The sequence below is a fragment of the Carassius gibelio genome, chromosome A5 (assembly GCF_023724105.1).
Source record: "Carassius gibelio isolate Cgi1373 ecotype wild population from Czech Republic chromosome A5, carGib1.2-hapl.c, whole genome shotgun sequence".
Taxonomy (NCBI): Eukaryota; Metazoa; Chordata; class Actinopteri; order Cypriniformes; family Cyprinidae; genus Carassius; species Carassius gibelio.
In genome coordinates, this window is record NC_068375.1 from 22,760,879 (window position 1) to 22,787,573 (window position 26,695).

At 37.5% G+C, this 26,695-nt stretch overlaps 3 protein-coding genes and 1 long non-coding RNA gene across 6 annotated transcripts; 3 read left to right on the forward strand and 1 right to left on the reverse strand.

Annotated features, from left to right (window-relative positions):
• Window positions 1–239: 239 nt before the first annotated feature.
• On the forward strand, window positions 240–11,240 carry LOC128003729 (solute carrier family 12 member 9). 3 transcript variants are annotated; one of them, XM_052592549.1, is made up of 14 exons: window positions 240–698; window positions 1,916–2,114; window positions 2,366–2,500; window positions 2,609–2,746; window positions 2,851–3,153; window positions 4,495–4,602; window positions 4,770–4,881; window positions 4,992–5,149; window positions 6,512–6,594; window positions 6,682–6,806; window positions 6,956–7,148; window positions 7,235–7,409; window positions 8,407–8,553; window positions 9,595–11,240. In XM_052592549.1, exons 2-14 carry the CDS (start codon window positions 1,919–1,921, stop codon window positions 10,404–10,406), a joined length of 2,685 nt encoding a protein of 894 aa, XP_052448509.1. In that variant the 5' UTR covers window positions 240–698; window positions 1,916–1,918; the 3' UTR covers window positions 10,407–11,240. The 3 variants fall into 3 exon arrangements, with proteins under 3 accessions (XP_052448509.1, XP_052448510.1, XP_052448508.1); XM_052592550.1 differs by having other exon boundaries at window positions 244–698; window positions 1,894–2,114; XM_052592548.1 differs by lacking the exon at window positions 240–698 and adding an exon at window positions 738–892.
• An 801-nt stretch (window positions 11,241–12,041) lies between these two features.
• LOC128003818 (very-long-chain 3-oxoacyl-CoA reductase) lies at window positions 12,042–18,664 on the reverse strand. Its single transcript, XM_052592556.1, has 11 exons — window positions 18,313–18,664; window positions 17,085–17,131; window positions 16,434–16,509; window positions 16,125–16,235; window positions 15,827–15,894; window positions 15,674–15,718; window positions 13,564–13,598; window positions 13,397–13,478; window positions 13,232–13,297; window positions 13,006–13,155; window positions 12,042–12,798 (listed from the first exon to the last, which is right to left on the reverse strand). Exons 1-11 carry the CDS (start codon window positions 18,482–18,484, stop codon window positions 12,661–12,663), a joined length of 990 nt encoding a protein of 329 aa, XP_052448516.1. The 5' UTR covers window positions 18,485–18,664; the 3' UTR covers window positions 12,042–12,660.
• A 1,447-nt stretch (window positions 18,665–20,111) lies between these two features.
• LOC128003834 (E3 ubiquitin-protein ligase RNF14) lies at window positions 20,112–21,388 on the forward strand. The gene is made up of 3 exons (XM_052592557.1): window positions 20,112–20,238; window positions 20,393–20,450; window positions 20,866–21,388. The coding sequence occupies exons 2-3, from the start codon at window positions 20,436–20,438 to the stop codon at window positions 21,340–21,342; spliced, it is 492 nt and encodes a 163-aa protein (XP_052448517.1). The 5' UTR covers window positions 20,112–20,238; window positions 20,393–20,435; the 3' UTR covers window positions 21,343–21,388.
• A 622-nt stretch (window positions 21,389–22,010) lies between these two features.
• LOC128003850 (uncharacterized) lies at window positions 22,011–26,170 on the forward strand. The gene is made up of 3 exons (XR_008176568.1): window positions 22,011–22,155; window positions 22,510–22,537; window positions 24,294–26,170. It is a non-coding gene; the product is annotated as an uncharacterized LOC128003850 (long non-coding RNA).
• Window positions 26,171–26,695: the final 525 nt, after the last annotated feature.

The window sequence follows — 26,695 nt, forward strand, 5'->3', positions numbered from 1 at the left end:
GAATTGTGCTAAAGTGCTCCTTGTTTGCAGTTGAAGTACATAGTTTTCTTACTGCAACCTAAAATTAAGAAATGGGTATGTGTGGTACTTGGTTTGATGTCAGAATGTTTGACTTGTATCAGATATCTAGGTGTTTAAATAACGGATCAAAGAGTAAACATCTCGGTTCTCTCATGTTCAGCTCAAAATCGTCTCTCACTTGTGATATTTCACCCGTCCTCTCCCTGAAGTCACATGGGCACTTCCTCTGTCCCGTGACTTGTTTAAAACCATACAGTCTGAGTCTATGGTTTAAACAAATTGAGAGGCAGGCGGTACAGTCCCAGCCGTGCTGCAGCATGAAGAATACGCGATCATAACCTCTCGGTTCATCGTTACATAATAGATTTATGTTTTCATTAGGTCTTGCTGTCTGTTGTTCATATTAAGATCCACAGCGCGCTCTTCATCCGTCATGTCCCGAGGGTTTGATCACGAGATCTGACGCTGCAACGAAAACTTTCTACCTGCGAAGCTTTAAAGAAACAAAACCAACTCGACAAGATGCTGTGATGAAACATATCGGTTTCAGGACATCCTGCATCCACATTGTCAAAACGAGTAGTTTGGTTCCCTTGTGGTTTGTTTAGTTTCTTCCTGAAAGCGGAAGTTGCATACCGCTCTCAGATTGGCGTCGCCCCAGTTGTTCATAAGGATAGGTAGGTCATGTTTACTTCTCCATCTGCTTACTTTACTTCAACGTTATTTGTGTCTTTAAAACCTTACACGCCCGAGCATCCGTGACTTCTGTTTGATGAGGCGGCGGACTCATTTAGAAATGCCAGCTGACTTTTCTGGGATGGATGTCTGCTACGTTAGTAGACAACTAATCGGATGTTGTTTTAGCAGCGGGGTAGTTTTACATTATTATTCTTTACTTATATAAGACTGTAATACAATTGTTTTTCAAACGCGTACGTCGGGTTGTTTACATGGTCGTGTACGTTACTTCCGCTTCTTGACAGATCCAACGGTTCAAAAGGCGATCAGTGGGACTTTCAAGGTGTTGCAGCATCAAGAGTTTCCATGGTCTTGGAGATTAAGATTAAATGGAAAAATGTGATTTACAGGCGTAAAAAAAGCAATGGAAATGAACAAAAAACTAAATCATTCACATTTATGGTGACTAAAGCTGTAAACCCACCAGCTAGATGTGTTTGAAAGAAAGAAAAACATAAATATTCCAATTATCATCAAGAGTGACGTATTTTTTATGCTTTTAAAATAATAACTACATTACAACAACAAAAATGTCAGTGTTTTGAAAGGTCTCTTTTGCTTACCAATGCTGCATTTATTTGATCAAACATACAGTACAAGCATTAATATTATAAAAAAGTATTTTAATTTAAAATAACTGTTTTCTATTTTAAACTGTATTTTATTCCTGTGATGGCAAAGCTGACATTTTCAGCATCATTTCTCCAGTCTTCAGTGTCACGTGATCCTTCAGAAATAACTTTAATATGCTGATTTTCTGCACAAGAAACATTTCTCATAGTTAACATAATACTAATTAACAGTTGTTTTGTAACGTTCTCTCAGGTTTCTTTGATGCATGAAATGTAAAAAAAAAAAAAAAAAAAAAAAATCAGGATTATTTTACATTTAATCCATTTATTTTAAATATAAATATTTTTTAAAAGTGTAAAAGTTTTTACTGTCACCTTTAAACAGTTTAAGGAATTAAAGTAAAAATAAAAAAACTTACCCCAAATGTGCGATAGTGTACACTATGAATGTTTTAGTGATAATAATAATAATAATAACAGCTTGTACAATAGCTCAAAATCATGAAAAATGTTTGTACTGTATGTACTAACCAGGAAACACTCAAAATCTTTCTTATTGCAGGTTCCTCTTTTTTTTTTTTCAGACCATGGCAAACGAGCATTCCCCTCTTCTTGTTCATGGGGTGTACAGCATGATGGGTGATGCTGAAGATTCCAGGGGTGGCTCAGCAGTGACAGGACAAGTATCCCCCGAATCAAACCCCCGCAAACTCAACACCTTCTTTGGCGTCATGGTGCCCACCATCCTCTCCATGTTCAGTATTGTGCTCTTTCTTCGCACAGGTGCGTAAGAGATGGGAAAAGACAAAAGCTGATGTCCAGAGACTTAATAAAACATTTTCACTATGACCCTAGTGTGACCTTAGATGTGTTTTTGTCACTGATCTACATATATATATATATATATATATATATATATATATATATATATATATATATATATATAAAACTATATTATAATATTCTATGTTATACTGTAGATCAGTGGTTTTTGTGCATAATTTATTCTGATACAGTATATGTCGATTTTGCAGGTTTTGTAGTGGGTCATGCCGGTCTTCTCCATGGTCTCCTCATGCTGTTTGTGGCCTACTTCATCATCTCGTTGACAATCCTGTCTATATGTGCTATTTCAACTAATGGAGCAGTGGAAGGGGGCGGGGCCTACTGTATCCTTAACCAATCTCTGTGTCATAGAGAGTGCTAGAAATGCAGACTCACTCATTTATGAATCTGAGTGTGTGTATTGTTGTTGACCTTTAACTCTTTAATCTTAGTCATGATCAGTCGTTCTCTGGGACCAGAGTTTGGAGGAAGTATTGGCCTGATGTTTTACTTGGCGAAGGTATGTGCATGTGGCGTTTATGTACTCGGCCTGGTGGAGGCCATACTGGACGTCTTTGGGAGGGATCCAGGTGAGCGGTGCATTGAATCACACTGTACTAAAAACAGTCTTTAAAGCAATTCAATGTATAGCTTGTGTTTTTAGATTGAAGCCTCTCTTGTCTTCTCTCTCTAGGCTCTGCTGGGTCACAAGGGCTGCGTGTGTTGCCGCAGGGTTACTGGTACACTGTGTTGTACTCCTCTCTTGTGCTGTTGCTATGTCTGGTGGTGTGTCTGGTTGGTGCTCATATCTACGCCAAAGCCTCTTTCATCATTCTGCTTGTGGTGACGATGTCACTGATCTCTATCGTCATCAGCCCCCTGATAGTCAGTCCACAACGCTTCAACATCACACACACATACGGCAACAACCACACGGTCACCGTCAACCCCAGCTACACAGGATTCAATGGCACTACATTAAAAAACAACCTCGGACGTGAGTAAGATGATCATTAATGCAATAATGAGAGTGACGGTTGTGATGATGGTCATTGAGGCTATTTAGCAATTATATTTCAAAATATGTAGAAGAGAAATGAAACAGATGTCGATTGTCTTGTGTGTTAAATTAAACATTTAGTGGGAACAAGGGTATATTGGGTAGTGAAATATAAACATTACATGATTTTATACTTAAGTAATGACATTTTGAAAAAGTGCAACAAAAGAAATTGGATATTCCTCAAAGGAATATTCTGATTTACTGGTAAAAGGAATTTATAATTAGTTTTTCCTGTATAGTATATAACATGCATGTACAGTACCATTCAATAGTTTGGGCTCAGTAAGATTTTCTATTAAAGAAATTAATACTTTTATTAAGCAATTGGTCTAAGTGACAGTAAAGACATAAATTGTTGTAATCTGTTTCAAATAAATGCTTTTGAACCCTCTGTTCGCTGTGGGGCCCCCTCACCAGTTGCAACCCCCTAAGGATGGCCCTGAGTATGTACTGTATATACAATATAATTTTAATGGCAACTGAGACATAACATTTCTCAAATCAACATTTTACACAGACAAGAGCTGATTTTGGCACTAACAAAATAAGGAGCTAATGACTTTAACGGCAAAACAGGCATGGCACCAATTTTTTAAAATCCAGATATGTGCCATCATGCCATTTTTCTGGTAAACACAAAACAAATTGTTTAAGAGATATAGATGTCATAGATGCTAAATGTTTAGGATGAAAAATGTCTACTTTATAAAGTTTTTAATTAAGAGATATTTATAAATAATATAACCGAGATAAGCAACCAATGTAGACTGATGTACAGAGACCAACAGCAGAAACAGGAAGTTATCTTTGGCCCATGTACAAACATATTTGCAGCAGCTTTTGCTAATGATTTTCATGGTGGTGATATTATTGTGGTTTGGTGAATGTAGAGAAAATTAACTTTTTCCACTAAAAGTATTCATAGAACCAAATGCAGATATAGTTAAATGTTCTATGTGTGATTTTGATGACATTTAGAAACAAATATTTAAATTATACTATGATTCTGATGTTCTGTAGCCTTGCAATGTCAGTAATAAAGTGCTGTATAAATTGATTATATGCAGTAAGTGTTTGTTTGGGATGGCAGGGATAGTACTGTTTTAATCATAAACCAACCATAGTTTTTACTTCAAGATTATGGATGACCATGAATGCAGCCGAATATAACCGCTTCTGTACTGCAGTCATTCATCAGGGGGCATAAAACAGTTTCCGTTCATTTATATAATTACTGCACTGGCATGAATATTGTCCAAATGTCTCCTCCTGTAGCGCAGTACTCTCTGGACTACAGTACCAACACAATGATGTCTTTCGCCACTGTTTTTGCTGTGATGTTCACCAGCTGCACAGGCATCATGGCAGGAGCCAACATGTCGGGTACAAAACCAGACAACCTCTGACACCATTCACACGCTTCCTTTATTTGCACAATTCCTTGACTTTTCGGTTGTCAGTGTAATTGTATTGCCTTTAGCAAAATTGATAACACTGGTATAATGGATGAGTGTCGTAAACATGTCATTTGATTTGTCTCACTTTCTCAGGTGAGCTGAAGAACCCCAGTGAGGCGATACCTAAAGGGACCATCATAGCTGTGTCATACACCTTCACTGTTTATCTGCTTCTCTTCTTGCTCCTGAGCTCTACCTGTGACAGGTGCCGCTTACCACACTCAAGGAACAACAGGAACATTTACACAATGTTTTGTTTCCCTTCTTATTCATCTCTCCCTTCTTCTTTCTGTTATTTCCGTGTCTCTCTCTCAGGTTGTTGTTAATCAATGATTACGCAGTGTTTCAGCGGGTGAGCGTGTGGCCTCCGTTCGTGACGATTGGGGTGTACTGTGCATCTCTCTCAGCTGCTATGTGCTCCATGATAGGAGCTTCTCGAATCCTCCATGCGCTTGCTCTGGACCAGCTTTTTGGTTAGTCTGTTTAAAGGACGTATTTCAGGCTGGAAACTGATACTGAGATGTTTGTGTGTGTTAGGGTGGTTGACATCTCCACAAGAAGTGTTATTGGAAAACATTAGTGAGCAGTACTTGGAAAGCAGTATTCATGGTTTCTAAGGAAAATATGTTTAGTGAAAATTTTTCAGTGTAACTTTTTTTTTGTCACATTTTATAGGCTGTTATATGGTGTGAAGAGCTCATATTCTGTGTGAAAAGGTAAAAAAAGGGCACTTTATCTAAAAAAAAAAAAAAAATACAATAATCATAAATATTTTCTACTCAAATCAGTAAGCTGAGGAGGCATAATCGAAACCAAACAAGCCATTCTTTTTTTATTTTGAAATGTGATTTTTATTGATTTTATTGAAAATTGTAAGTTTTCCTCTCAAATCATATAAACAAATCAGTCACAGGAATCACAGAAAATTATCAATGAAAGATTACACAGTATATTGAGGAAATGTAACGTCGAACTACTTTTTAAAAATCCAGGAATAAGACATCAGGCATGTAAGAATTCAGAATTCAAGAATAAGCCTGTTCATTGCAATGCAAAAAAAAAAAAAAAAAAAGTTTCACTATTTTTTGTTGTTTTCATAGAAGAAAACAATAGGAATCTATTTGTTATAATTTATTGTAGCGCATTAAACGTTTAAAATTATTATAAGGTTTAATGTCACACCATTTATTGTAGTCCTAGGTCAGTGGCCTGTTTAAAATCCTACCACATGGCAGTTTTGGCAACAATGCTTATAATGTACCTGTGGCAAAGCTTTTGCATAGTTGCTTAATGGTGTTGCACCACCGCATTTAAAATGGAAACAGTAAAATGACATTAGCCCAGCAGAGATCTGATCTGTTCTGTCTGCTTGAACAAAGCTTCACTAAAAACATGTTCATGTATTTGACTTACAAATAAGGGCTATACAATACAATACAATATAGTTTCACTCCATGTAGCATTTTAACCACAGCTTACCAGTGTGTGTAGGGTTTATTTTCTTGGTTTTACTCTGATCAGAAGGGGGAAAACACCACTTTTATGATTTAAATGTTTACATCAATTCTTAGTCGAAATGTTTTGTGTTACTCACTAAAATTCCAGGATACTTTACAAAGGCACTATTTGTTTAACAGGTAAATGGTGAAAGATGTATGGGACACTGGATATAATAAAGATTATTATTTCAATCTTCTGCTGACCCAGTTACTAGGTTACATTGTTGGTTTTGACATGGCTGTTATGATAAGACGGTGTAATATTATCCTGGAGTGAGATGATGGTACTGTTCCTCTCTGTTAGAGTGTGTCAGTGTTTTGTTGATCTGGTTTCAGGTCTTCCTCTGGCTCCGGCCGCTGTAACCTCCAGCTCTGGGAACCCGTGGGTGTCTGTGCTCTACACCTGGGGTCTGGTGCAGGTATAGGGAGCTGTGTGCTTCTTTGGATGTTATTTCTGTGACACCTGATATTAAGACTGTGTGTGTGTGTGTGTGTGTGTGTTGTAGTGTACACTGTTTGCAGGACAACTGAATGTGATTGCTGGTATTGTCACAGTGTTTTACCTGTTAGCGTATGCGGCGGTTGATTTGGCTTGTCTGGCTCTGGAATGGGCCTCTGCTCCAAACTTCAGGTACTGCTCAAAGTGTGTATGTGTGTGGGCATTTTTGCTCAATTTGATGCATCATTGCTGAGTAATAGTATTAACTTCATTAAAAAAAATCTTAACTGACTTTACTTTTGATCATTTTTTGTTTTTCTTTTTTCTTCCTCTCTTTCCAGGCCAACGTTTCAGTTTTTCTCATGGCACACATGTTTGTTGGGTATTATAAGCTGTGTGGTAATGATGTTCGTGATAAACCCAGTGTATTCCTCAGCCAGTATTGCACTGCTGCTGCTCCTCCTCCTGTTCCTGCACTACCGCTCTCCCACCAGCAGCTGGGGCTACATCAGCCAAGCGCTGATCTTCCATCAGGTACCTTCACACACACACACACACACACATGCACGTGAATGCACTGAACTTTAAATGCATGGTTGGTCTTTCTGTGCTGCTTTCAGGTGAGGAAGTACCTTCTGATGTTAGACTCCCGTAAGGATCATGTAAAGTTCTGGCGGCCTCAGGTCTTACTGATGGTGGCGAACCCACGCTCCTCCTGTCAGCTCATCTGCTTTGTCAACCAGCTAAAGAAAGGAGGGCTGTTTGTTCTTGGGCATGTGCAGATTGGAGATCTGGGTAGGACAACAGGGGTATTGGGGTTAGGGGGCAATTTAATGTTTCACAAGGCATATTGAGCAAAGATTTACCACATAAAGTGTGTTCACTTGCTTCTTAATCTCTTGAAATGTATAGAAAGGCTGTGTCTGCAGAATCTCTGGACTAAAACTATTTCCTGTGCATGTAAGCAGGGTCATTGTTGCTATGGCTGGTCGGGATGCTTAGAGATTTTGATAATATCACAGTCTTATTACACTTTGCGAGGAAATCTAGCCTCCAATGACAATGAAAAGTGGTCTACAGAAATCTAATTTAAGATGGGAGAAATTTGAGCAAATCCACCATAATGCCTAAGGATGGTTTCTGTTTGTTCGTTTGTTTTTTCTCATTCCATTGTAATCTGGTCATTTCAATCAGTGTTAACTCGGGCATACCCACCTCCATAGGATGAGTTTATGATCTTAAAGGTATTGTTTGACAAAAAATATTTACTTGCCCTCATGTCATTTCAAACCTGTTTGACAGTTTCTTCTGTGGAACATGAAAAAGAAAGAAGATTATTCTGAAGACTGTTAAAGGGATATTTCACCCAAAAATGAAAATGACCATAAGATTTACTCATCCTCAATGCATCCTGTATGTATATGACTTTATTCTTTCAGACGAATCCAATCAGAATTATATAAAAAAAAATGTCCTGGCTCTTCCAGGCTTTGATATGGCAGTGAATGGGTGTTATTTTTAAATAGTCCAAAAGAAGTCACACAGAAACAAAAAGCAGATTAATCCATCATAAAAAAGTGTGGCTTTCATTGTATGGACGAAAAACATTACTATCTTTTTCAGGACAAATACCTATATGATGAAAGTATTTTTTGATTGGAATGTACCTTTAAGATTACTAAACAGCCCAACTACTGTGAATCCATTTTACTTTCATGTTGTTGCACACTGATTGTCAGAATAGAAAGGGCCACATGACCAAATGTGAAATCTTTCTTTCTGTCTCTCACAGATGTGTTGCCAGCAGACCCGGTGCAGCCGCAGTATAATTTCTGGTTGAGTCTAGTGGATAAGTTGGGTGTGAAGGCCTTTGTGGATCTGACTCTCTCTCCGTCTGTCAGGCAGGGCACTCAGCATCTGCTCCGCATCACTGGTCTAGGTGAGACATTTTCTTATCGCGTTATCTTTATGGCACAGAGCCAGGATTAATCATTTAGACTACATCTTTGTTTACTGTACAAAGTACAAGTACTGTACATATCTAGTGAAATAATACAGTAAATACATTATTGTAGTGTTTTCAACACCATTTGTGTAAGAGCTCAGCTAGTTCAGAGATGGCATCTGCTCCACAATGTAAAAAATTGCAGTGTAAAAAAAGCATAGTGTATGTTAATCATTTATTTTTTAATTGATCCTTTATTTAACCAGGAAACTTCCATTGCGATACAAGATCTCCTCTTCCAGAGTCCTAGTCAAGATGGCAGCACAAATAGTTTCACATAAAAAAAAAAAACAATAGCATAAAAACATCACAAAAGTACTCCAAGAATACAGCATGTTTGCTTTAGAGCTGTTTTTAAGATAACAAAGTTATTCAGATAAAAAATGTTAAACACTTGCATGCAGATGAACTTAAGTTTATCTGAACATAATCTTGAGCTGACTGTAAATGAGCACTGCTATCACACATGAAATCACATACTGTAGATTTTCTGATAAATTGCATTCTTCTTTTAAACATATTTTTAGTTGTAGTCTGTACTCTGTGTGATGCACTAAAAAGGCCAAGTGTATGGCAAAAAAAGGGCAAGAAACAACTTTCTATGGACTTTTTTTTCCCCTCTTCAAGTTGCATGCAATAACAAACATGGCAAGATAGGTGCAGCCAGGTTTTTATACATTTTTAGACGATCAAAAGCATGACAAACAGCCTAATAGATAAATAAGTGACTCTTATGAGATGATTGTTTTTAATAATTCAGAAACATGGAGCACAAATAGTGTAGCCCATTTCACAAACAAATGACTCTAATGAGCTAGTTCCTTCTAATGAATCAAAAACATCTAAAACCACTGTAGCCTGATTCGTAAACAAGTGACTCTTATGAGCTGGTTCTTTATCATGATTCAAAAACTTGCAGCGTATCTATATAGATGTATTATGTAGTCGGACCATCATTTTTATCTTCTTTTCCAGGAGGCATGAAGCCTAATACCCTGGTCTTGGGCTTCTATGACAACTGCTATCCAGAGGACTACTTCCTGCAGGACCCTGTCTTTTGCAAGGGTGATAGGGGTGAGGGGGATAATTTTGGGGTGGACCTGCCATCCTTACAGGCTCACTTTCCACCCGTGCGCCATGCCGAGAGCCCTCGCGCTCTGCAGCCTGAGGAGTACGTGAGCATCATCTGTGATGCCATAAAAATGGGCAAGAACGTTTGTTTAGGCCGCTACTTTTTCCAGTTGCCGCCTGAGAGCAAAGGCAGGGGAAATGACAATGTGGACACCATTGACGTGTGGCCGACTAACCTACTGTCTCCAGGCAGTGCAAGTTACGCAGACGTGTCCAGTCTTTTCCTGCTTCAGATGGCGTGCGTGTTAAACATGGCCAACAGGTGGCGCCGTGCCAGGTTACGCATATTTGTCTGTGTGGCATCAGGGTCAGGAGACCAGGGCTGGCTGGCCAATGAGGAGCAGTTTAGAGAGTTGCTGGGAATGCTTAGGATTCGTGCCGCTATTAAGATCGTGGCGTGTGATAACGTGCCATGCATGTTTAGAGGGCCAAATTCAGAGGGTCAAAAAGTGCCAGAGGATTTCTTGTGTACCATGAACGGCTTGCTGAGGGAACACAGCTCTACGGCAGCAGTCCGCTTCCTGTATTTGCCCCACCCTCCCTCCAGTTCTGAGCTTTCACAGCAGTACCTGACGCAGCTGGATACGCTGACGCGAGACCTGGGCCCGACTCTCTTGATTCACGGGGTCACACCGGTCACATGTACTGAACTCTGAGAAACAATAACCAAAACATGTTTGTGTGATGAGTGGAATACAGGTGTATTTGATTCCTAATATTCTCAAAGGGCAGATGATTTTGAGGACCATATATCATAAACTGGGGAATTATTTCCTCTTGGTAAAAATGTTATTTAAAAACATATGGATGGAGTTGGTGTCATTGGTGAAAACTGCTTTTTTGGGTTTATGTGTAAATACTACCAAATCATGATGTAGTGAACAGTTATTTTTGAGTTCTCCATGTGCCTCCATCTGTTCTCATTAACAGTACGTTTAGAGTTTGTGGAAAGTGAGTGCTTGCATATCCTGTGATCCATGTTTATGTGTTTGATCCATGTTTATGTGTTTGTGCAAGATGCAATATGGAAAAAACTAGGTTTGACTAATTAGGATGGAAAGAGTTTGCCTTAAAAGAGATGTGGTTACAGTTGCACTGTAATAGGGAAAGGTTAATGTGTATTTGCTTTTTGTTATTGTAATGCACTTTTGGAAAATTGTGTTAATCATTTCTGCTTTTTCTTGGTATAAAACAGTTTGAATCCCTTGTGACCCAGTTACAGCTTGTGAGCCATTGAGGAGCCCTTGTGGATTTGTTGGTGTCATGGAAGAACTTTGATTGAATTTCTGCATTCATAGTTTATTTACTGTCATTTGAGCAATTATATAGACATGTTATTTATTATTACATTTGTGTGTGTGTGTGTGTATGAGAATGTAAGTCTTCTTGAGCATCTGTTTTCATTAGTAATTCTGGATTTCATATTGTGGACTTCAAGAAATTCCCCTGACCATTTGCATTACCTTTTTGCACCCTGTTGATTTTGTGTGTTTCTTGTAGTTTTTACAGTTCAAATGCTCTTTGTGCTCATGATCATGCTGATTGGGTTGAAGCGGAGCTGAAAGCTCATGGACGGCGTCTGATTGGTCAGGGCTAAAGATGATGTTTGTGTTGAGACTCTGCTGGTCTTTGCCAGCTAAAAAAGGGACACTGGTTAAAATAATACTTGAATATTCTGCACATTTGCCTGCGTGTTAAGCATTAACAAAAACACAAGTCCAAGAATGTCAGGCTTTATCGTATCTGTAATAATAAGAGTCTTATGCTAAACAACAGATGTGTACAAGTAATTCCATTCTGTACATTTATTATATATATATATATATATATATATATATATATATATATATATATATATATATATATATATATATAAATATTTTAACAGTGCTTTCAGTGTGCAAAAATCACTTTACACAATCCAGCTTCCATATAATCTGAAGTATTTAGAAATCTGAGATCAGAAATCATTGAGGTGCATTATTTAGCTCAACAAAAAGTCCAGTTAGGATGTACTGTGGCTCCTCAGCATTATATACAATAGCTCAATCATGTGACTGAGTGTAGAAAACTGTCATTAAACAAAATAATTCTGTTTTTTTTCTTCATTGAGTCTTTTTTATGTTATATAATGTTTTTTCTTTCAGTCTAGACTGATTTTTAATGTCACATTATTGAAAAGCAATAAATACATGATGCATGTAAAAGTCATAACCAATAGTATAAAGTAGTTACTGTTCTTCAGTGCTATCCTATGGATATTTTTCACATTTTCACACTTCAACTGCATGAAAGGCCCATATAGTTAAAAAGTATAGTATCTAATCATTCATATGTTAATTACTGCCAACATAACGAGACATTGAAGCATCACAACTGGCATATTGCATTTAAAAAAGAGAAAAGAAAAAAAAGCTGATTCATTCAACACATAAGACAAGGGGAAACATGATGCCGTTGTAACTAAACAGATATCCATCATAAAAGTAATCTTTCAAGGTCTTGATGCCTTTTGAAAATTAAATGTTAGCTTATATAATTAATTATTAAACTTTTGAACCACAGTGTAGATATATATATTCCATTAAACAATATACATTTATTTAGGGAGGGAAAGTTAAATGTACATACCCTTCTCAATTTACCCTGCTGTAAAATGTAAATGTCATTGAACTGAATCATGAAAAGGGTCCATAGGTTCAGATTCCTGATTCTGATTCAAATACAAAAAGTTATTTTTATAAAGACCATATATCTGCCAACTTACCATAAAAACGAAAATTGTCCCTATTGTAATAATACATCTGTTTTCCTGCCACTGCAGTAAAAACAGTTTTTGTGCTAAGTTCTTACTGTTGATGCCATTACACGCATGTTTGTGTATTACATCTGTGTGGTCCACGGTTTGTGTCAGTCCTGTTTGTTTTTTGGCTCTGCCATCATCTCCCTTAACTGGGGTTCAATGCTATTAGCGAATTTTGCCATGCGTTGCACACAATAGGACGAGAGACGCAGCCAACCCGGGAAAACAATCGACAGAGCAAAGTGCTGAAACCACAAAGGATGGTAAGTAAATTAATCCATAACATATTCATACTTCTAAATTATTAAAATAAAATGTATAGGACACTACAAAACAAACCCTGTATGTTTATATAGTACATATAACTGTTGAGATATATATTGGGAAGAGGGTATAAACGTTTATAAATCTGTTATCCCACATTATTCAAACTGACTGTGAGTGGTGTTTACCTGCAGTGCATGAGTTAAACATCCGCTTGTGTATGTCGTGTAACCCACAGTGTTCAGAGCATCTCTAGCAAACGAAGCGGCACTTTTCACCAGCGGACTGACAGGCACGTTATGAGTCATATTAGTGGAGACTACAAACGGGACCACACACTGGACAAAGGCAGAGAAACAACATTAAGATTCAGCAAAAACAAATGTACAAGATATTTACTAGTGCTGGACTTACTTGAACCGTGATTCCTTTTGACCTGTATTCCGCATTCAGACAGCGAGAAAAATATGTTACAAATATCTAGGTGTAGGAGAAGAGGAAGACCCACTTTAGTTGTTATTTCTGTGTGTTATTCTGTAAGGCTGCATGGAATTTGGTTTGTGTGTGGCAAAGATGCACCTTAGTGGCAGAATACAACGACAGCATTGGCTGGGGCTGAGATGCAGCTTCTGATGATATGTTTATAATGAGGCCTTTCCCCCTGAGAGTAAGCACAAGCCCTCAGTTAAAACACAAACACAGTTTTCATAATAATCAGATATGATCAGATCCGGCTATGTGTTTACCTTTCAAGCATGGCTGGCAAAACGAGTCTGCTCATCTACAAAACAACACTTGTCATCAACATCGCCACCAAATCCGTATTGTCATTAGAATCACAGATCATTGCGCCACAGTAATATTGTTTAACATTACCATTTAAAATGACTGTTTTGTGTATTTATATTTCCTTCAGATTCTAATATGCTGATTTGGTGCTTGAGAATTATTATCTTATCAATGTTTTTCAATCTATGAAACACTACCATTTAAAAAATTCATTTAGTATTTAAATTAATAGAAACTTGGCTGTTTTTTAACATTGACAATATTATGTACCATTAATAAGTGAGAACCAAATCAGTATATTAAATTACGTTTTCAAAAGTCTGTGTGTGTGATCAAGCAGAACAACAAAGATAATGATAAACAGTCTTTATTAATCCACATAGGGGTTATATCCAGATGGGTCAGGAAAACATACATGAGAACACATTCACAATAACTGACCGAATGGAAAATGAGTGTCAGGAACTGATATAGGGCAGATAATGAGGGGTAGACAGGTGAGCACAATGAGGTGATTAACTAATAATGAGAACAGGAACAACCAAATATGGACAGAGGGAGAAACCACAATCAACAGTCCACAAAAGGCTCTCAAACTAGGTTGTTGGAAAAACACATTATTTTTCACATATTTTACATTACAACACCTCTCTCCCCAGTCTGGCATGAATGGCTCGAATAGTTCCTGTATCAAATGAAAGCCCGCATTCTGAAATATGAAATGTGCTGTGGTTGGTTAGCTGGGCCAGTTTGTGTTGTGATTGGCTCCACTTGGCGCCATCACAAATCCCTGAAAATATGCGTTGTAGTCCAAACAAATCGTACGACATTCGTTGTAGTTTTTAAAAAGTAACTTTTGCAGATCTTTTTTCAACATTGTAGACTAACTAAAGTTAAAAAAGCATAATAGGACCCCTTTAATATTGGGTTTGTAGGCTGCAGTAAAAAAAAAAAAAAACCTTGCCATTATCTTTATTTATTTTTCTATTGTCTAATATACCAGGGTTGCCAACTCTCACACATCTGGCGTGACACTCAAACTTTCAGCATCAATCTCATGCTGAAGTCCAAGCGCGAGTGTCACGCCAGAGGCCTGAGAGTTGGCAACCCTGAATATACTCTTCTAAGTTGTGCTCAGCAGTGTTTAGTAAGCCATAGGTCAATAGGTCGATGACTTGCAAAAGACTTACTAAAAAGACAAATCCCGGGAACCTGTTCAGCAGGAGCGTCTGTTAATCGCCCAGTTGTTTGGTTACTTTATGATTATGATTGCCATCAACAAAGCATGGCAAGACTTCTTCAGCGTGAATGAATGATAGGAAATGTGAATGATAGGAACTGTCAAGTACTAAAAATGTTGTTTCCAAACAACACAGAACAACTACTGCAAAGGGACAGCAAACTTAATCTTTCACCTTGAAGTGAAATGAAGTCACTTGTGTCCAACTATGTACACTCTCTTTCCACAGGAAAAAACCCCAACCACAGTGCACTTTACAAAGCTAAAACACATGGAGCTGTAAGTGCTAAAACTTTCAATATGAACACCAATGCTAAAATGCGAGCAATATAATCAGAAAACCATACAATATGATCAGAAAACCTCTGCAAATGGAGCTCCAAGATGAACTTCAACATCTGCCCTGGCCTTTTCAATCAGCTGACTTTAATATTATCAAATCCCTGTGGCCAGTTTTGGAGAGTAGATTAAGAAGCCAATTCCCTCTAACATTTCTGAAGCAATTGGCAGATTTTTCTTTTTTTTAGACAACATTCAATTGGAGACCATTTAAAAGTTATATGAATCTATTCAAATAAGGTTGTAAGCTGTATTAAAGGCAAGCGGTGGTAACATGCCACTAGAAAGAAATATTGCTTATTTCCTAGGTATTCACATCATGTTTTCCCAACCCCTGTATATGTTGTTTTACACATGCACACAAAGGACGAAAAAAAGGCACACATTCTGTAAACAAGCCTATGTATGCTGCTATGTCAAGATGATATATAACAAATATATCTTATAACAGGCCATGCATAAACAAGTTCACATACAGATAGTCTTACCTGAGTGACGGACAGTGTGTTACAGTTTATCACCTGTGTGATTCTCTGGAGACAGAAAAAAGTACTTCATGTAATAGACACTTTCATACAATCGATTCAGATTACAATAGAGCAGAAAGTCAAGCTGTGTGGTGTAGAAAAGCTGAGCCAGACCTGGTGTGGATCAGGAACATCCAGAAAATTTGCCAGAACCCCTGTATAGTTCATACCTACATTGTTCACTACAGAGAAAGGGACAGGATTAATAATGGATATGAATAAATGTAGACAGTACTTTGTACTGAGTGTGTTTTATTATACTAACTATTGAACTGTTGTAAGTTAATGATGATTTTTGTTTCCAGAAATGAAAAACATTTAATCTATGGCCCCTATATGGCTTGCCAAAATTCATTTAATTCTTTTGCACCATCTTCAGTATTTTACACATCGTTGCTGATCTTTATCTTACCCAGAATTCCGATCTCTAGGCCCTCTAGCTGTTGTGCGATAGCAGAGTAGATGGAATGTCCCTCTGTGAAATCTGACTGAATCACACGTGTCTGCCGCTTGTACTGAGATTCTGAAACAAACACATACAGATTTACAGATTTATACTCTTTCAGCTCTGTCTAAATGTGTGAAAATAACATTTTACAGTCCTACAATTCCTAAATCTTAAAATGATGTAGTTGAGGCTTTGTGTACTGATGGATTTGTCTCTGCTCTGATCACTTAGAGAAGCTACATTTTTCATCTTGACTTCTACTTTGTAACTTACCTATTTCCTTGGAAACGCTGCGAAGCTTGTCCTCCGAGCGACTGATCAGAACAATGTTTAATCCTCGTTTGGCAAGCTAAGGCACAAATACACCCACAAAGATTCATGTATATAGTAAGAATAGTAAATATAACCATGCATTTCAACAGATTTTTATCCATCCGATCACAGGAGTCCCTCTTATTCTCTGTTAGATGTGCAGGAGTGCAAACACATTGTTTTTATGGACATCCTCTCATTAAACAGACATACTTACTCCTTCACAGAGGACAAGAACAACACAATGTGGTGGTCAAGAGTGTCCCAGATTTTTAGTTGATAACATACTTGACCACATCCATGCAGATTTTGGAAGTAATAGTGCTTCTGGATCCTCCAGACTAGTTGATTGTGGCAATTTCCTATATTGTCAAACGCTGCATTCTAATGAAAATTACTTGATATTTCTTGACTTAAAGTGAAGGCTAAAGCCATTTTAGGACACCAAAATCAGTCAAATATTGCATGTGGCTTAGAGGAAGCATGCAACTCAGATGAAAAAGTACAAATATCTGCAGAGAATTTTATCTTTATTTTTTTTTTAGTATCAAAACGGATGCTATTAAACTCCCACATAATTAATGTTTGCAGAAAAGAGAGTAGCTTACTGACCTCTTCAGCATATGCACGACCAATCCCTGATGTTGCTCCAGTTACAACTGTGAGAGACAGGAAGGTTTAGTGAAATATCCCATCCTTTCTGTTCCATTGTCAGTTATCATTAGATCACCTAACTTCAACCACTATAATTCTTTGTGTCTGATTTTTAAGGCTGTTTTCATTATGTCTGGAATATGCACATTTTATGTAAACAAGAAAAAGGCAGCAATGTTGAGTTTCTGGCTATGCAGATGCCTTGAGCAGAATGAGTACAGTACAACCAATGCAAAAGAACACCCCTGCAGAAAAAAAAGCAAAGCAGGTCACGAGCACATGTTGTGTTTCAGATGTTGGTGTGATGTCCCCATCCTATGTAACCACAAACATCATGCTGACCCTGCTGCATCACCTGCCGGCCTGCTGGACTCCCTGTGGTCCACCAGCTAATTACCAGGATTCTACTGGTTAACATGGTCCACCAGGTGGGCCAGCAGAAACCAGTACTGAGCAGTACAAACCGGCACAAATGTTAGAAATTAGAATTTTATGGCAAGCTATTTTAACATGCATTTTTTTAAGTTGTATGTTTTTTATTACTAGTACACAATGTTATAGTAACTAGAATCTTTTTGAATCCTATATAATTAACTATTCATTAGATACTAATACTTATTACAGTGGTGACTAGCATCTGTTCAACTGGTCATTAATAGTTATTTATTAAAAAAATAGTAAGACATCAAAATGTTATTAGTAACAATTAGAAAAGATTTGCATAAATGGATACTTGAACCTAATAAATTGAAAACTAAGTACTAGTGCCTGATGATTCGTTGCTAGAAGAACTATAATGACTACCAGGGACAACTGGAATGCACACTAGTTGGAAGTGAATAGCTAACACATTTTAGATATAACCCCATAAAATTCACTTTTTAATTTGTTACCAGTAGCACTGCTGTATTAACTCATCACTCTTATCACAAATAATTTAATTGAAAAGAATTAATAGCAGCATAATACATTTTGGATCGCTAGTTAAAGGGAATAAATGCTACAACAGCTTGCCATACCATTAATAGTTAAAGAAGAGGAAAATTGTTAAGTGGCACTAGTATTATTAAACGTGATTGGTGTATTCCTGCTCCTCTAATGCATTTATACTAAACAATAGATAATTTTATAATTAAATAATAATCAGAAAACGGAACCCACTGTGCATCTTTGAAGAAAACCTTACCAGCCCATTGGCCATATATCCTCAGGTCCGTTTGCCAGATCTCAGAGAGCACGTACGCTTTGAACCCCTGCCAACACTGCCATGACCACCTCAGCAGGTAATAAACAACCGTAATAGAGCCGATGCTGCTCAACACCAAGGAACACCAGCTCCACTCTGCAGTGTCTCCCATCTTCTTTGCAACCACGCGTTTCTGTCACACTTGTACAATAAAACGAGCTTCTTCTGGTATGCTCCAAAGTTTGGAAAAAACTCCACACACACACATTCACAGGCGTAATTATATGCATGCTCCTCCCTTCGCCGAGGCCTGTCTGTCATTGGTCAGCAGAATAGAATTGAACAGATCCGCTGAAGTGTAACTCCTCTTCGAAACAAACATAGTGCTCGTGTTAACAGGTGAGAGGTCGTTTACTGTATGTAGGCCTGCTCTCCACAACTGTAATATTGTGTGGATCCTAAGTGTGGTTTTTGGGATATGTCTGTTATGTGGTCCGACCTGCCATTCACGTCAAAGTTTATCATTTACTAATGACATCCTGTTCGCACAATACATTACTGTACGGGACAGATAAAAAGCCATGTCGTATCCCTGACTGTAGCCTTGCTTATATCACAAACAATCGCTGTCATTTCTTGATCATTTGTAAACACTGATAAGTGTACACAGGAACAGCCCAGAGTTATGTAAGCTGTACAGTACAAGAGTAGATGAAAGATTAATGTTAAGAACATGCAGGTACAGCTTGTTCGAATCGTTCGTTTCTGTTTCTATTTTCAACACAAGATGGCGATATCGACTTGCCTCAATGGAGCTTAAATAAAAACTGAGAATAGGAGCTATTATCCTCTGCTGTGTCATTTATTAACTTAACACCATATATGATAGTTTCCCAAACACAAGTATTCTGTTTCAGGTATGATTTTGTTATGTCTATCCATCAGTTTACACTATGACGCTTTTGAACTTGCACTGTGCCGCAAATTGGTCTGTTCTAAAGGGGTCATATGATGCAATTTACATTTTTCCTTTCTCTTTGGAGTGTTACAAGCTCTCGGTGAATATAGAAGATCTGTAAAGTTGCAAAAGTCTCAAACCCAAAGAGATATTCTTTATAAAATTTAAGAGTCAACCAAGGCCTCCTAAAACAGCTCGTTCTAACACGCCCCCACATGTCTACTACACTATGTGGAAATATTTGCACAACACCACCCAAATGTTCACGAAAAGAAAGAAGGCGTAACTTACAGGTAAGAAAAATCATCAAAGTAGTCCGTGTGACATCAGAGGGTCAGTTAGAATTTGTTGAAGCTTCGAAATTACATTTTGGTCCAAATATAAAAAAAATTATGACTTTATTCAGCATTTTCTTCTCTTCTAGATCTGTTGTGAGTGCGTTCAGGACGCTGCTGATGTGTTTTCTGGTGCGCCCAATAACAAAGATAACACGTCAGCAGTGTCACTGCAGTGTTGTGAATGCACAAAGAATAGACAATGCCAAATAAAGTCGTCGTTTTTGTTATTTTTGGACCAAAATGTTTTTTTTGATGCTCTAACTGAGCCTCTGATGTCACATGGACTACTTTGATGATGTTTTTCTTACCTTTCTGGACATGGACAGTATACCGTACACACAGCTTCAATGAGGGACTGAGAGGTCTCAGACTAAATCTAAAATATCTTAAACTGTGTACCGAAGATGAACGGAGGTCTCACGGGTTTGGAACGCCATGAGGGTGAGTCATTAATGACATAATTTTAATATTTGGGTGAACTAACCCTTTAAGATAAGTAAAGACAAAAGTGAAAGATACATATAACTGTGGAAATCCCCCTCATTGGAGTTGTGCTTACAGACAGGAACACAGCTTCCTTCCACAGACAAGTGTTGAGTATGGTGTGTTTGTGATCTGCCAGTGAAGAAGGTATTTGTTTGCTTTAATTATTATTGTTATTATTTTATTGCCCTTTTACTGACTGATTTGAAAACTGTGCTCATGTTTTTCACCAGTGGCTTATTATTACATTACTTTAAGTGAACAGTTACTCACTATTGACTGTAACTAATATTGTTCACAGGTTTCTCTTTTGATCTGTGGATGTGGAACAACAAACTTTAAACATGAGCAGTCTAAAGGTGCTACTGATATTTTCATTTTATTTTTATGAATTTGTAAAAACTACCCACATTATGACAGCATACTAAGAAAGAAAGGAGATATATTAATTTGGAAGTTTTTAGGATCTTTTTAACATCTGTTTTTCCAAAAGATGACACTGCAATATACTGCAACCTGTGTTAAATCATGTTATGCTCTGATACAGTTCAACCGTTCAATAAGAAGACAACTTTAATATAATAGCATTTATAATAACACTCATATAATAACATTTTAAATAGCAGAATATTGTGTTTTTTATAGTTCCAAACAATTCTGAGCAAATTAATCACTGAATCTCCTGAGTGAATGATTCAATGACTCACTTATAGTGACAAAAGTATTCTGTCATCACATACTGGCAATGATTTAACTTGTCTGTCTGCCTTGCAGTGTCCTGGCTGTCAGCAGTCTGATTTCAGAAAGTTGGATGGACAGAAAGCAGTCTGCAGACCTTGTTCTAAAGCAAAGAGGTGCGTGTTTCAGTTCTGCTGGGCGTGTCAGAGAGAGTGGCCATGCAACGCTTCAGCCACCAACTCCTGCGGGCTGCCGAACTGTGCTCTCCGTGCTGCCCTCCTCAGCGTCAAACAGATCAGTGACCCGCAAAGCTCAGTGGATGGATGCCCATACTTCAGGGCCTGTCCGGGATGCCAGGCCCTAGTAACACACAGTGGTGAGGGCTGCCCTTACATTATTTGTCCCAACTGCGAAGATGAGTTCTGCTTCCGCTGCCTCCGTCCACAGTGCTACGAAGATGGATATGATGATGAATATGATGAAGATGATGATAATGATGATGATGATGATCTTGAGATAGGGCCCTGTGTGATAGTGGATAATGCTGAGATCATTAATCGCATGGGACTCTAGTAGATGAGCATAAACTATTAAAAATAACTTTAGAATAAATAAATAAATAAAAAACTTCTGTTTTTGTCTTTTCTTTGAATCCAGAGATAAAGAAATTAATATTTTTAAGAAACTGTAAACATGTTTTAATGCTTAATTCTCACTATAAAAGCACCAAGTAATGTCAAGTCACCTTTATTTATATAGCATTTTATTCAATACAGAGTGTGTCAAAACAGCTTTACAGTGTTAAAACAGAAAAAACGTGTGCTGCTAATGCAAGAGGACAATGGAAACAGTCAGTTTATCAGTTAAAGTCAGTTCAGTGTATTTCCAGTGAATTTATTATTATTAATTTTTTTTTCTCGAGAATGGAAAAGTACCAGAGAACGTGATCTGTGATCAAGTGGTCAGAGACAGAATATAAAGGGAAGAGGGACTTTCTAGCTAGCAAGCATTTCTTTTCTACTTTCATTCACTGACCAGCAGAGAGCGCTATATAAACCTAAGTCACCGGGCATCTTGTAATCACTGGCTAAATTAATAGTGTTTTGCAAGGGGGGAAACGGCAAAAGAACGTTACATCCAATAAAAAAAAAAAATCATGTGAAAATGTATATTTATGAAGACTGCCAATAGGGGTACCTTTGTTATCTTTTTTTCTGTTGTTTTGTGTCTGATTCTGATTCTCTGATTCTGCCTCTGAACAGAAAGTGAAAGACGCAGGACTTTTGGGTATTCCCCTTCAATCTGTTCTCACGGGCAATACATACAGTACTAACATTTTGTGTCTCTTCGCACAAAGAAGTGGTTGGAATAGTTAGCTGGTGTCCAGTAAGTACTGATTTACAGTTTATTCATTTCCTCTCTTCATACATTCTGTAGTAAGAGTCCTTTAATTACGTTAAGACTATTTGAACTGTTTGAATTTCGCACTTGTAGGAAGGAATATTGTTTTCTTGTTGGCTGAGACATATTGATTCTCAATGTGCATGTTATTTTACACATAGATAATGTTCTCGGTAAATTATCATACTGTCTGTGGTAGCCTACAGTGCGTAACTGTGAGACAGTGTCCTCAGTTTCCCTGTCAGCACAGTTCTTTGTCTTACTTTTCCCTTACTAATCGGCTGACCCTCGTCTACTCTCTCTCTCTCTCTCTCTCTCTCTCTCTCTCTCTCTGTCCAGGAGGACTTGAGCCATGAATGTCCCAAAGGTAGACTGGCCGCTCCAGATCTTTGTGATCCATCATGACGTCAAACATTTCGCACAAGTTATTTTCAGGCACTTGTTCTACCAGAATACTATAGAAGGGAATTAAGCTCTTAGACTTTATTTAGCACACTATGTCAAGGTGTCTGATTAACTGTGACGCAGTTTTCCACTGATAAGTGTCTAGTAGAGCCTTCCTGGGTTAAAACTTTAAGGATCATTGAGCTATTGCTCAGTCATTTTGATTAGCCTATATTTGAGATGTGAAATGTAGCCCTAAAGCTACTAGTATAAGATTAGCCCTATTCAATTTGAAAGCTATGGCGCTGTTTTTGAATCAATAATGATGTAACTGTGTAAAGCTTAAAGGGGGGTGAAATGCTATTTCATGCATACTGAGTTTTTTACACTGTTAAAGAGTTGGATTCCCATGCTAAACATGGACAAAGTTTAAAAATGTAAGTTGTACGTTTGAAGGAGTATTTTTGTACTGGTTTGTCACAAGTTGTCAGAAAGTTTTTTTCGAGTATGGGTCTGTGTGACGTTAGATGGAGCGGAATTTCATTATATGGGTCCTTAGGGCACGTCTGCCAGAAGAGCGCGTGCTCCCATATAGCCAGGCTGAGCACAGACATTTCACTGATCAGAGCGAGAGTGTCGCGAAATGTCACAAAAGAAGTGTGTTTTTGGTTGCCAGGGCGAGACAACCCTGCACAGATTACCAAAAAAAAAAAACAGCATTAAGGGACCAGTGGATGGAGTTTATTTTTACAGAGCATCAACGAAGTTGTGCAAGTGTTTTTGTTTGTTCCCTGCATTTCGAAGATGTTTGTTTTACAAACAAGGCCCAGTTTGACACCGGATTTGCATATCGTTTATTTCTTAAGGATAATGCAGTCCCAACGAAAAAGGGTCACGATCGTGTGTTGGAACCGCAGGCGGTGAGTAAAACTGCTTAAAATATCTCTGCCTCCTTGTTAGTGCGTCCCCTCCCATGCCGGAGACCCGGGTTCGAGCCCCGCTCGGAGCGAGTTGTTGCTGCTGCTGCTCTCGTTCAGTTTCAGCCTCGGGATCTGATTATGGATCATAAATATACGCTGAATCTGACTGTTAGCCATGGTTTGTTTTGGTTGGTTTTTCCCTCACGATAATGAGACACAGCTTTCAAACGCTCTCAACGCAAAAGCCTACTGGCGCTCATGATTCTTTAGCTCCGCCCACACGTCACGCCTCCAGCCGGTCGTGTTTTTCCGGGAAAAATCGGTACAGACTATCTTTCTCTTATGAATATAATAAAACTAAAGACTTTTTGGAGTTATGAAGGATGCAGAACTACTCTATAGGTACTCAAGATTAACAGGATATTGAGTGAAAACGAGCATTTCACCCCCCCTTTAATGTGTGAAGCTTACTGTAGCATACTTCAGTACTGTATATTTGAAACAAAATATACAGGATATAATTTACACTTTCAGTTACACATTTTACTGGACATTATGTGTATATTTAATGCTAAATGTCTACCCAATGAAACATTAACTATACCCTATGTGATCTATAAAGGAATAACTCACTGTTAAACATGTTATTGTAAACATTACATATTTTATAATAGTAGGCCTTTTATTATTATAGCCTACTAATAAATATTCCAGATGTAGGTGCAGTCATTTTTACTTGGGAAAAACAAGTGAAAGGAATCTGTGAAGTGTAGTTCTTATTTTGTGACCAGATCTCACCAATTGTTTCCTTCTTTCCAGTGTCCCAGTTGTCATCAGTTTAATGTCATCACGGTTATGGATGGTCAGTGTGCAGTCTGCAGATCTTGCTCTGTAGTGAACAGGTCTGTGTTTCGTTTCTGTGTGGCATGTCAGAGAGAGTTGCCACACAGCGCTTCGATCACCAATTCCTGCACACTGCCGAACTGTGCGCTCCGTGCTGCCCTCCTCAGCGACACAAAAATCACTGATCCACACAGCTCTGCGAGAGGATGTCCATACTTCAGGGCCTGTCCAGGGTGCAAGACCCTGCTTACACACAACGGAAAAGGCTGCCCCAATATCATCTGCCCTCAGTGTAACACACATTTCTGCTTCCGCTGCCTCCGTCAGTGCTGCCCCGGGATACAGGATATTGAAACCCTTCGGCTTCTTACCCATCGACTGTCAAATTACCTGTTGACTAATGATGTAATTCCATGCAGAATTGTGGACAACAATCAGAGTCTCACTGCTTTTGGACTTTAATGTAAAAGATGTGACTATAAAAACTGATAAAAGGGAGAACATTAAAACCCACCTACAGTATAATGGAAAATGTTCAGCTAAGGCTGAACATTTTGTGATTTATAATGGAATATAAACATATTTCACCAAGATTATAATCAGGCATTGTAATATGCCTTCAAGGAAGTAATTTAATTTTAGTCAGTAAATAAACTTGGCCATTACTGAAAATATATACTAAACTCATTTAAAACAATGTTTTTTTTTATTTTTTATTTATATATATGTTTTTTTTTTAACCTTTATTGAGAACTGTTTCTCATTTGCAACAGCAACCTGGCCAAGATGAAAGTGTTAAGGTACAGATAACATAAAATTAAGCATGTAATTACAACAAGAAAGAGAAGTACACAATAAAGAATAATAAAACAAGAATAAAATGTGCAGATCATCAGATCAAAATATAGAGCTCCACTGATTAGAGTGTGCAAAAGAGTGTGCACTTTTCCAACTTAAGCTTTCCAAAGCAGTCACCAGGCCTTCATGGTTTAAGGGAATTGATACAGTCTCATCGTTAGGCTCAAAATTATAGAGATTCTTTAAAACTTTTCTTTTCATATCTTTCTATGTCATTTCATACTATATTTAGTGAATAAAAGCAATTACATTTAATGTAATTTTACAGTAAAATACTGTTAAAAATACGATTTTTGCAGTGAAAAAGAAAAAGTCATTGTATAATTTACAGTGATTTTTTTAAAAATTGACACTCCCAGAATTCCCTGCATGACACTTCATTTGATGTTTTTTTTTTTTTTTTTTTTTTTTAAACAACATGTTTCTTCTTAGTTTTTCTTATCAGTTCAACATCTACATCTAATTTTGTTAAAATCATGTTTATTACATAGTTTCAGTATTGTGTGTCACCATGATGGGGTTAAGTGTTTCTGTGAATGATGCTGTGCACCTTTTATATGTAAGTTTTGCCGCCCTCAGCTCATAGAAATGCTGTTTGTGATGAGCTTTGGTTCATCATGTGACTTTCTCATCACCACCAGTTTTTGGTTTTTATCAGTAGGGCTGTTCGATTCCACAATTTTTGTAATCGATTCTGATTCCAATTCCTGGTCCTGGAATCGAATGAAATCGATTCCTCACTGTTGTTTTCGATTCTTTTCCAATTTTTTTATTTTTATTTTTATTTTTAGATAAAAAGGAACCTAATCTCACCATGATGACTGCAGGATAGGTCGTATAATTTATCCTTCCTATAATATGAAGCTGGAAAAAAAAATAACGATACGAACATTTAAGTTTTTTCAGCTTTGCCCGTGAAATTAATCATAGCCCAGCTCTGCATGAATTAAATAATACATGAAATGTCTAAAATAAATGTGCCCAGTTCAGTTGAATGATGAAGTTTACTTTGTATTTTTTGCACAATATTAACTTCACTGAAACAAAATAACCAGAACATTAATGACTGATAGAGCTCTGTCAATCAGATGCGCTCTCGTCCACTGATCTATGCTCGTGAGTCGTGACGTATTATTTATAATTATCATTGGCTGATAGAAATGTTTAAATATAAAAAAATATATATATATATATATATATTTTTGGAATCGATTCCCAGCCCTAGTTATCAATGCATTACAATTGTAGGTGCAAAGTCCTATGTTAACTTCACTGGAACAGGAAAAAAGCTTCTTACTCGTCACAGAAGTCAATCAAAAAAGCGCAAGTTTAATCCAAACACAAAATTACAAAACAATACAAAATCCTGATGGCTCCTGTAGCCTTTCCTATGGTTTCACCTGTTAAACCTTTAACTGCTGTTACCTTGAACGTTTAAACAAGAGTTATTTTTTAATGACAGACGAAAACGGTAAGAAAACTGTTTCTCCCTTATTTCCTATACACGAACAACTACCTAG